The sequence below is a fragment of the Lissotriton vulgaris genome, chromosome 7 (assembly GCF_964263255.1).
Source record: "Lissotriton vulgaris chromosome 7, aLisVul1.2, whole genome shotgun sequence".
Classification (NCBI taxonomy): Eukaryota; Metazoa; Chordata; class Amphibia; order Caudata; family Salamandridae; genus Lissotriton; species Lissotriton vulgaris.
In genome coordinates, this window is record NC_141695.1 from 1,729,364,599 (window position 1) to 1,729,376,749 (window position 12,151).

The 12,151-nt window shown below is 44.4% G+C and overlaps 1 protein-coding gene across 1 annotated transcript in view; it reads right to left on the reverse strand.

Annotated features, from left to right (window-relative positions):
* The window catches only part of LOC147706478 (alpha-2-macroglobulin-like protein 1), a 384,979-nt gene that overhangs the window by 29,805 nt on the left and 343,023 nt on the right, over positions 1 to 12,151 (reverse strand). Inside the window, exon 31 of the mRNA XM_086929616.1 lies at positions 11,627 to 11,739. Within this exon, the coding sequence (XP_086785742.1) occupies positions 11,627 to 11,739 (113 nt within the window). The remainder of the gene's footprint in view (positions 1 to 11,626; positions 11,740 to 12,151) is intronic.

Consider the following 12,151-nt stretch of genomic DNA (forward strand, 5'->3'; position numbering starts at 1 on the left):
AAAGAATCAGAGAAAGCCCAAGAAAACGAATTAGTTACTGAAGGGATCCGAGTCAAAACAGAACAAATAGACCGTGCCCGAAACAATCTTGTAAACGGTATGTATCTCGCGGCCGAGGGTACACCTGAGGCCCTATCCGAAATACCGAAAAACTTACCGCCACCATTAGTGCCAACTAAAGTAATGCATAAGACTACTAAAGACATATTCCTAAATGCATATTTAGAGGATGTAGCACCAGCGTACGCCAATCTGCCTGTTCGTGCCCTGCCTACTGACAGGGACGGGGGTGGCACTCCGCCCCCAGATCATGTTCCGCCAATACCGCGACAGACCTCCCCCGTTCCGCCAGCTCCACCACTTCCCGCACCCAAAATTGACTTACCGAAACAAGGCCTACCTGATCCTACTAAACGAAGAATCCAAGTTCAGATACAGACTCCACAGGTAGATAATGCCCAAGCATCCGCTTCAGGAGGTGCGACCGCGGGTTTTCGGACCCCGCCATTAACACGCAGACTCAATATCAGGGATATGCAGAGTCCTCTCACGCTCAAGTCTCCTCGTTTTGACGCATTTAGAGAAAACATTTCCGTTTGTAGATATGATCCAGTACCCGGTAAAGAAGATCTAATGATATTAGCATCACTACGGTTAAGATCTGCAACTGACATCTTGCTATGTTATGTAGGAATGAAGGACCGTCTAGATAGACTATATGAGTTTGTTCAGACAGGGAAAGACCCTGACAGTATCAAGGATGCCATGGAGAAACAGAAGGTTGACATTCAAGCACAGATACTAAGATTTTTCATAAATTGTCTAATAAGAGAACGAGATAGACCTGGAACAGATCAGAGTGAAATGGACGCACTGAACAAGTGGGGCCAAAATATAGCCGATGGAAAACATGACAAGGGGACTTGCATAGCCAGTATGTACAAGAAAATTAGAAAGGCAGTAATAGCAGTACACCAAAAAGGGAAAGAACCAGCTTCCGAGGAGGAGGAAGAAGAACTTGAAGAACCAGAAAGGACTACGGATACTATAGCATACGTAGGTAAGGGAACTTACCTTAGGAAGGGCATCCGTCCAGAGAACAAGAGAGTTTTTCTCTCTGCCTTAACATATCCGAATTCTTCTGAACATCAGTTCCAGGAAACTGATAAAAGGCTTCGAGACCGAATGGGGTACCATGTACTCAATTCTATGGATGAACAAGAACTAGCTCGGACAGCCGTGTTATGGGCCGAAAATCCAGACATATATAATGATGATACATTAGCGCAGACATTCCTGAACCTCTCCCCAGACGAACAGAAATTAGCCGGTGTATACATGATTCAGCACCTCCTCATCAAGTACAGAAACCATCATTCTGATCCAGGTCCCTTACACGAAACATTAGAAGCACTACTCATGGATAGATGGAGAGGTTTCAGTACCAAGTTAATACAAATAATTCTAGAACAACGACATAAATATAACACCTTCATAAGCTCTGAATATGTCCCGGCCCCGCCTCTAGAAAGGAAAACGTATCACATGCAATGTGGTAGTGGCATTGAAAGTCAGAACCCCTTACGAGAAGTACACCCAGTTATGGGCACGGATCACGTCTTGAAACGTGTATATGTACACACGCCACTGACTAAGTTAGAACTGTTAGAAATGAAGAAACTAGTTCCGTGTCATGATAAAGACCCTGCAGGTTTTCACAGAGAGCTTAAGGACATGTTACTGATGGGGGATTACACGTATGATGATATTATGAAAATGTTAAAGGTACTGTTGCCCACGGGCATTTACGAGAAATTAAAAGAAAAAGAATGGGAGGTGGGGGACACAAAGATTGCATGGGCAGAAATAGAAGACGAAGAAAGTAAACGGATCCCAGGGGTAGGCCTTGGGGACAAGACTAAAGCATTACCCGGTTTGATAGTACAGGTCCTGCCAAGATTATTGACAACTAGGAAGGAAGATTGGGACGCCATCTCGTCCTGTAAACAGAAACAAGATGAAGATACTAGTGACTTCTATTCAAGATTCGAGAAATGTTTTATTATTAATAGTGGCCTCCAACCAAGTAGCGAATCGTACCCGCATCTTTTTGTATCAAAACTAGTCGAGAACTCCCTACCATTAGTTAAAAATAGAGTGTACAAGGTTGAAAGTACTTGGCAGGCAAATACGCCATCCCAGATGTTACAAATGTTACAATACCATCAGAACAGAATTAGAGAAGAACAAGATCAGGAACAGAAACGCATGAAAGACACCAAGATGAAAATGTTAGTAGCTCAGACGGTCCCAGCAGACGGTCAAAGAAAGGGTGGGGCCCAGACAAGTCACACTACAGCTCCCGTTAAGGGAACGTGCAATTACTGCAAGCAGCCAGGTCACTACGTACATGAATGTCCAGTTCTGAAACATAATATATCAACAGGTAAAACTAAAGAAAGACCGCATCCACCTAGACATGAACATGGTCATCAACAGACCTCACAGAACGAACAACACATGCAGAATACACAGCCTATGCATGCCTCATCGCACACAGCACAGACAGTAGCGGTACCACAGCCACAGCCCATTGCCGCGACTCAGCAAGTTTCGCAACAGATGTATCAGTATGCCCAGTCCGCATATCCAGATTACCCCCGATATACATGAAACAGCCTAGAGAGGGAAGGTGGCTTGCCTCTTATCGAAATTCCTGTAGATCAAGAAGGTCCTTATGTACACAGTCACGTATTGGGAAAAGACAGAAAGTTTTTAATTGACACAGGGGCAAGTCGCACCACAATCAGTCATGATGAAGTCCCAGGGGCACCCCTCTCAGGCTCACAGAATGTTTCCCTTGGTTTTTCAGGACAGCCCATTGTAAATGAAGTATCGGAACCAGTACCATTGGCTGTGGGTCCATTATCACGAGTTACAGATTTGTTACTTACGAACTCATGCCCAGAAAACCTGTTAGGAATTAAAACTCTGAAAGCTCTAGGCGCTATAATATGCTGTTCCCCGGAGGGGGTTAGACTCTTTCTGAGGGATTTCAAGGGTCATTATGTTTTAAGAGAATTTGATGTCAGATTGAAAAATGTACCAGATCACCTATGGGCAAAAGGCCCAGCTGACGTAGGTTGCATGCATATCACTCCATACTGTGTTACACTCAAGACAGGTGTTGTTCTACCCAGAATCAGACAATACAAGTTACCACCCGATGCTGTAGTGGCTTTACTGAAAATCATTGAAGAGCTCATTGCCCAGGGAGTGGTCGTAGAGACCGACTCCAATACTTGTAATTCACCCATCATTCCAATTCTTAAACGTACTGATCCCAATGCACCGCCAGTATATCGGCTGGTGATTGATCTCCGAGAACTGAACAAATGTATTGTACCACAGTACCCTGTGGTCCCTGATATCTCTTCCCTATTGACTGCTATTGATTCAGAAGCAACGTTCTTTACTGTAATTGATCTCAAGAACGCTTTCTTCAGTGTACCTATTGACCCCGACAGCCAATATCTATTCGGATTCAGTTTAAATGGACGAATTTTCAAATTTTCCCGCGCACCTCAAGGATTCACAGAAAGCCCCAGCATCTATAGTCAAGCACTGAAAAGACAACTAGATTGTATTCAAATGCCAGTTAACACCGCTTTATTGCAATACGTCGATGATCTGCTGATCACCGCACGAAGTGAGCCCGAATGTGAACAAGCATCATTGACAGTTTTACATTTTCTGGCTGACAAGGGACACAAGGTGTCTCCTTCGAAGCTACAATTCTGTGTTCAGCAAGTTGTGTACTTGGGTCACTTGCTGTCCAAAGTGGGGAGACAGCTCACTCCCGATCGCATTCAGTTAATTGTAAATATGCCACAACCCAAGACGCAAAAGGAAGTGCGGGCCTTCATAGGCCTCATCTCGTACTGCAGACAATGGATCCCTCAATATGCATTTCTAGCCAAACCACTCATCCAGTTAACGACGCAGGAGGCAGCAACTTCGACTGTCCTCCCTTGGACTCAGGAACACACACAAGCCTTTGAGGAATTAAAGAAAGCATTATGCCAAGCACCAGTTTTAGCGACACCATGTTACAGCAAACCGTTTACTCTTTTTGTCACAGAACGTGATGGTACAGCATTGTCTGTCCTCACTCAAGATCAAGCAGGTTCACATAAGCCTTGCGCTTATTTCTCAAGTACATTGGACTCAGTAGCACAGGCACTCCCTGCATGCTTAAAGTCAGTAGCTGCAACAGCGTTAGCAATAAGACAAAGTGATTCAATTGTTTTAGGACATCAGTTAACAGTACAAGTTCCACATTCTGTAGAACTTCTGTTAAACAGAACCCAGACTCAGCACCTGACTATAGCACGACTGACAGGTTACGAATTAACGCTATTCCAGCCACACATAGAAATCAGGCGCTGCAGCATATTGAATCCCGCAACATTGTTACCATCAGTTGTGACAGATCTAGCCCCGCATGATTGCATAGAGATCATTAATGCAGTAACAAAGCCCCGACGAGACTTAACAGATGTTCCATTGACAAATCCAGACCTGACACTATATGTGGACGGTTCATGTATGAGAACAAGTACAGGAGAATTAGTGGCCGCGTATGCAGTGACCACTGAAACTGAAGCTAAAGAAACATATCGTATTGATACACTGTCCGCCCAAGCAGCAGAGCTCATCGCTCTGACCCGAGCCTGTATACTAGCCAAGAACAGAAATGTTAACATATACACAGATTCACGTTATGCTTTCGGAGTCGTACACGATTTCGGCATGTTATGGCAAGAACGAGGTTTCCTGACCTCTCATGGTGCCAAGATCCAACACGGTCCCCTCATTCAAGCACTGTTAGAAGTAATACATCTACCATCAGGCATATCTGTTATGAAGTGTAAAGCACATACCAAAGTCACAGATTCTGTTTCCCAGGGTAATGACCTGGCAGACCAGACAGCAAAACATACAGCACTGACTCACACCCAGACAACTGATGTGACAAAGACAATAGTACCGACCAAGTGTATGGCAGTCAGGGATCCCACACTAGATGTTATCGATATTCAGGCACATGCTACCGCAGATGAAATAAAGAAATGGATTGAACTAGGAGGGATCCAGACAGATCAAGGTTGGATGACGAAGGGAAAATATACATGGTTTCTCCCTGACTCTATGGTTCAAGTCATGATAAATACAGCACATAGCCCAGCACATCTAGGAGAGAAAGCAATGTTAGACAGTTTACAAAATCTTTGGAACAACAAACACTTACGAGCAGCAGCAAAACAGAAAGTGCGTACTTGCATGATCTGTTGTCAGTTCAACCCAGGTAAAAGCGTCCCTGTAGAACAAGGTGGATTTCATCCTCCCGATCACCCTTTTGAAGTCCTCCAGATGGATTATATCCAGATGGACCGTTGTAGAGGATTCATGTATGTCCTTGTAGTTGTTTGTGCTCTGTCCCGCTGGACCGAAGCATACCCAGTCCCAGATTACACTGCTCCGACCACTGCCAAGCAGCTGGTTCGTGAATTCTTCCCACGATACGGCTTGCCTCGTGTCGTGTACTCAGATAACGGTCAGCCATTCTCATCTGCTTTAATGAAAGAAGTTTCTTTACTGCTGGGATACCAGTGGAAATTCCATTGTGTCCGACATCCAGAAGCCGCAGGCCTTGTAGAAAGGCATAACCAGACACTAAAGATACGACTTGCAAAAATATGTCAAGAGAAAGGGGTCGACTGGATAGTCGCCCTGCCAGTGGCACTGTTCTATATGCGAATGGTTGCCCATTCGAGATCAGGGCTATCCCCGTACGAAGTGGTCTTTGGCAGACCACCGAATATGTGGGGGACGCCCATTCCGAAGAAAATAACTGATGTCGATTGTAATATGTTGACAGATTACCTTGCCTCCTTGATGTCTGCACTCCAATCATGTCGTTCACAGGTTGCCGCAGCTTTTCCCGACAACACCGATGTAAAGCCGCATGATGTCCGTCCTGGCGACCTGGTCCTAGTGCGAAATTTCGACAGAAAGAGTCCGCTGGAGCCCCGCTGGAAATCCCCGAAGACCGTTCTTCTCACTACAAGGACTGCCGTAAAGATTGAAGGGAGAAAGGGGTGGGTTCACACGAGTCATGTGAAAAAATTCTTTGGACTGAAACCTGATCGAGACTCGTCCACCCCCATCAAAGACTGTGTTGAACCAAAAGACTTTACAGAATCTGAACGAGAAAATACTCCCCAAGAAGAGTACCGTATGAAACTCCGATCTAGCAAGTCAGACAGTTTAATTGTTTAAGTCCTCCCCTAGGTGAATCGGTTAAATAGTTTCTGACATGTATCCCCTAGATCGAGATAGAGAGAGAGAATATAAGAAACGTGCATATTGTAAATCACTTCGTAGTCACTGTATAGTGACACTAATAATTCTGTTTATTCTAAGTGTCTTAATTATTATTGCCAGCATTCTGCTACCTATCTACTGGCCTATTTTCAGGCGTGAACAATCTGCTTACAATGTATCTGCTGAACATTCTTTTAGCGAATTACCTCCACACGAGCTTTCTTACAGACTTGCGCTGCGCAACAACACATTCATTAGTATGTTACACCACTCTCACCAGACCAGCAATGCTACCAATTGCTGGGTATGTGGCCGACTCCCTCCCCATCAGAAATACCAGGGAGCCCTGCCTCTTTTTCCATATCCATTCTCGCACAATGGCTCCTGTGGTGCATGGTTTAAAATACTTAATAACTTACTTAAGACTTTAGATCCCGAGATTGCTGCTACCCCCGAAGGGAAATGGATATGGGGAAACCTGAATTCAGTCCTATTCTACGCCTGTTACCCTGATAGTAAAGGTCAATCTGTTTCTGTAGGAACTGATCTAGAAAATGAAGTATATGGATTAGGCAATTACACAGAAAATCTTATGATTCTTGTTGTTGAATCCGAAGCTGCGCCTGTCCTTCCTGCCATGTCAGTATTACCAGTTACCGGTCATCTCTGTGTTAGAAAGAAGGGTTCAGTACACTTAGGTCATAGTAAATGTACTACTGTAGTCGAATACACTGATGAGGGTAGGTCCTCATTTCGAGCTAGACGACATACCTATTTTGTTTGTGGCCATACCGCATATATAAGTCTACCTCCAGATTGGGATGGTACCTGTTATCTTGCTTTCCTTCTGCCCCCTGTTTTCTTAGCTCCCCCTGATTACCACCGTAATCCAAATCTAGTAAACAATAGAGTCCGAAGAGACCTCCCGCTTGTCGATTACACTGAAACGGCATGGGAGCAGTACACAGATTTCAATAAAGGATTCTTTTTCTTTGTAGGCCCCGTTCAGAATAGTAAATTAATACGCAAATTAACTAGAACACTAGAAGCAGTAGTACATGAAACCGCTTCCGCTTTAGGTAACATAACAGAGGAACAGTCTGCTATGCGGATTGTTGTCCTTCAAAATCGTCTCGTGATTGACGTCATCTTGGCAGATCGAGGTGGAGCTTGTAAGGTCATCGGGTCAAGTTGCTGTGTTTTCATCCCAGAAAACGCGCCATCTGTCTACAAAGCTATCACCCGTCCTCATAAAATTGCAAATCTGATACATCAGAATCCAGGCACCTGGACTTGGTCCGGTTGGTTCTGGACAACGTTAACTGCTTGGGGATGGAAGATCCTATCCTTCCTAGGCATTGGCCTAGTCATAGTATTCAGTTGCTGCCTGTGCCTACAGTGTGGGCCAGCGATTTGTGGACTGTGTGCCACATCCTGCATTGAACATTCCAGTTTTCTCTCAAACCGTCGAAGAAAGAAAGATGAGCAAATGATGCTGCAAGAACAAACTGATAGATTCATGAGGATCGAGATTTCATGAAGGGTCCGTAGGGAACAGGGAGGGAATGAGGAAATATAAATTTTTGGTCATGTTATGTTCCCTATCGTGTACCCCACCGACTCCATGTATCAAGCTTAAAGTACATGTAACTTCCCTCCTGTGCCAGCTATGAAGACGCAAATACATTTGCGTCCAACGTTAATATGTCCTCTTTCAGACCCACCCTGAATGGGTTGAATAGTCCGTTCCTAAGTATGCCATGCCAACGTCTTTTTGTGGTGTACTTCTCCGTTTTTCAGCTCTAGTTAAGTAGGCCCTGAATTTCTGCCACCGAGCCTCTTTTCTGGCTTCTGACTCCGAGGGTTTCAGCCCAGGCTGCCTCTGTACCCGTGAACTCTGACTTACTTCCAGCGCGGCCCCTCGCGCTCGGCTCAGCCTGTTTTCTGCCAAGACTGACTTCAACCTTCGAGTTATCTGATCTGCTCTTCGAAAATGCATTCCTGCCTACTAGTTTAAGTAAACATCCTCCCAGCTGCAGAACCAAAGGGCCGGCCTGTCTCTGTGCAATTAATTCAAGTAATTCATAGCCTCTGTTACCATGCTCCCATGGAAGGCCCATGCCCCCACGCTTCTCATGCAGACATCCAGGCGCTTATACATGCACTCTCAGTCAGTATAGAACAACTTCTGCCCCAGAGACCTTTCCGCCCAGATAGCTTAGTTCCTACAACACCAGATATCAGATATGATAAAAGTACAAGTTGATCTGACATGCCAGACTTCTGTCTCTTTCCGTCAGTTTGAATGTCAATCCCCTGCACCCTCCAGCTTCACATCATTCACACGTCATGCAGCTGCGCGCGCATCCAAGCTTCCAATTTCTGCTGACATTGCAACATTTCTGCTTAGTGCCACCCCTTTGTGACACCTGCCTGTGACGTTTCTAGCACACACCTCCAGTTCACGCCTCTTGATTACGTACTAGTACCACGTGTATACTGTTATCTTGTCTTCTCTCAGCTGTTACGCCTCCTACACTATTGCTTATGACATGTATCAAGTATATAAGCTATGTACTGTTAATAAAATGTAGCGCGCTCTATCCCTTCTGACACCCCTGTGGTGGTCAGAATCAGATATCTTGTCATGACCATTCCTTTTTAAGGAATAAAACCCCTAAGAACTCTAACACCACGGACTCTGCCTTTTTCTTCCGATCTGAGTTATTATTGATTAAGTACTTACCTGCATAGAAATTAAGAGAGTAAATTAATTATTTACGTCAATGCTGTCATCCCTAAACGTCTGCAGGATCAGAGATCAAGTGAAGCTTATATTATTCTTTTGGAGAGGCTCACATGTTGGTTTTGAAGGTTGTAATATGAAATGCTGATGTGCTAGTGCTAGCAGGGTCTGGGTAGAGTCTGAAAGAGGAAGTTTGGCACAAAAGAAGGTTTAGAGGGTAAAAGGAACTGGAGAAAGCTAAACATTGTAAGACAAGGGAACCAATCAAAGTAATATATGCTGAAGGCACTGAGTTTGACAGGGTGGCTTCAATAAATGTACATAAAAATGAGAGCTTAGTCAGTGAGTCAGCTGTGGATTAGGTAGTAAGGGGCAGTCATGATTCCACTCAAGGAAAGAAAGGTGTTCTTGCTAAAAAAACACGAGAACTTGAAAAAAAGAAAGTAGAATCTTTTTGTTGATTGGCATTTTATGTCAAGTTATAAGCACTGTGAATGATGAAAATCTTCCAGACTGCACCTCAATAGGCCTGCTGCACTTGGCTTTGATGATGGCTGTTTAATGTAAGCCTCCTAACATTTACATTAATCACAAGGCCAATGTATGGTATCTTGGGCTAACTCTAATGGGTTTATCAAAAATATCAATGGCTCACAATTGGACATTGTTAAGGAATGTAGATACAGTGTAGGATCTATTTTAGAAAACCCTCAGCTGAAAAAAGCTGATTGCAGCTAAAATGGCTAATGTCAGCTTGAAATGTTTCCATTTGAACTTAGTGAGTCGATAAGAGGAGTCTCATTATCAGTGCTCCAGTAATTCTGATGGGGGGCATTAACCTCTTCCATGCTCGTGACGGAACCGTTCCATCACGAGCCACGGGTGGGCTGTGCTGGTGACGGAACGGTTCCGTCACGGCCCTGCCGCCGCGCCTGCATGGCTCAAATTCCGCGCCTGCGCTGACGTTCTAAAGAACGGGCGGGCCATGACGGAACCGTTCCGTCACAAGCACAGCTCACTCGCGAGCCGTGACGGAGCGGTTCCGTCACAAGCACGCAACCGCCGCGCGCGGCCGCCCCACCCCCTTAGCGCTGCGGCGGAATAGCCGCCGCAGCGAAGGGGTTAAAGGGAGTTACCATACCGCTCTGAATTATTAGCGTCACTGAAAAAAGACAAACAATCAGGGTGAAACTAGCATCTGGTGAAATTCTATTACAATAGTCATAGTTTCCAAATGAGCTAGTGGGTTTCTAACAGGCCAAAACTATCACTGCATATTCGTTAATTAAATGTAACACTTTTCCATCCTATGATAGAGTAGTGAGCCTTCTTCAGTACCAGTTATATCTTTGAACATTGCAGGGAAAATACACTTTTCCATCAATCTCATATAAATACCAAGATAGAAAGCACCACACCCCATTGGATGCCAACTTGCCAGACACAATAACCAAGTCTTGTAAGGTTCAGCTGCCAAGAACTGCGTACAGTATGCAGTGGATCGTTTGAAGCCTTCTGTTCAAGGTATGTGGAACAGAGGGAGGCAATTTCTTCAGTTGAGAAATGAGAACCGATAAACACACCCCTCCTAGAAGTGGTTGGAAGTAAGAACGTTGTATGCGAAAATACCGTGTGACGTAAACTGTGCCCTAAATATTGTTGACAAAAATAAGATATTGGGTATAGATTATCTGTTATTAATTCCAATCGCACTATACTTTTGTTAAAGAAGATGGATGACAATGTATTTATATCAAACAATATTTTGACCATAATATTCTGGTACCATGCATGTTGGTGGATCAAACAGGAATTAGAGGTGGCCATTGGTGATATACAAAGATGGGGTAGGACTCAAACTTGGAGATGTGGCTACACTTATGGACTAAAGTCTTCTCCGAGTGTTGGCATTTTTTGGAGTCTACCTGTTTGGAGCAGGGAATTCCGAACAAATCAGCAAGAAAGGCGAGCAGGACAACATACCAGAGTGACTGGTGAATGTTGAATAAATCTCTGGAGGTTTTTCATGTTACAGCATAATAATTAGGGGTGGGCAGAATTTGCGTAGTCGCGCTACACAAAGCTCCGCGAAATGGTATAAAATCTCCGCGAGCCTGCAGAATTCTGCGAACAGGAGGAATTGCTTGTTCCACCCATTCACAATGCTTTTTTCCTGAGTTTGAGTGCTCGGGGGAAATATCTTGCAAATACCCATTTTGTAAGCATGAACAAGCAAAAAATTCCACAAAGCCACGGATCCCGGAATTGTTGGCAATTCCGCGTTCTCAGCGGGAACGCGAAATTACCCAAATTCCGCAAATCCCGCGAGCGGAATGGAATTTACCACCCAGGCCTAATAATATTCCCTCACAGGAAAGATCTGCATGCTTGATAGGAGTGGTTTTCAAGTCAGTCACTTGGCCAACAGTGGCAGTAGAAGAGGGAAGTGGTGAGACGTGCAATAGACACAGGTGGTTTGACAAGAGCCCTTACCTCAAATAGATGGTGAAGAAGAGATTTCCTGCTGCATCAGTCAAGAAGGCCTCCACAATGATGTCAAAAGCTGGACGAATGTTACGGGTCAGGGTGTTATATGATAATATCGCCTGTGTGAAGAGAGGAAGTGACAGTCATCAGCGGAGCAGACAGAATGACGTGTTGTCTCTGCATGGACACAAAGTGAGTGTCACAATAGACACTGTTAATGCAAATTCAACTCTCTCCTGCGTCTAATACCAGAGAAATAAAGAAATAATGAAATATTTTACACACAGACCACATACACACAACAGAGACATACAGACAGAACACAGAGGCACACACACAGACACATACAAAGCCATGCAGAGAAGCTCACAGACATAGACATGCATGTAAACTCACATACATCTACATATAAATACACATTTATGCAGAGATACACAGGGATGCACATACACCACCTCACACAAAGACATACTGGCAGACACGTCAACACGTGAAGAAACAAATGCATACGAAGACGGAGAAACACACTAA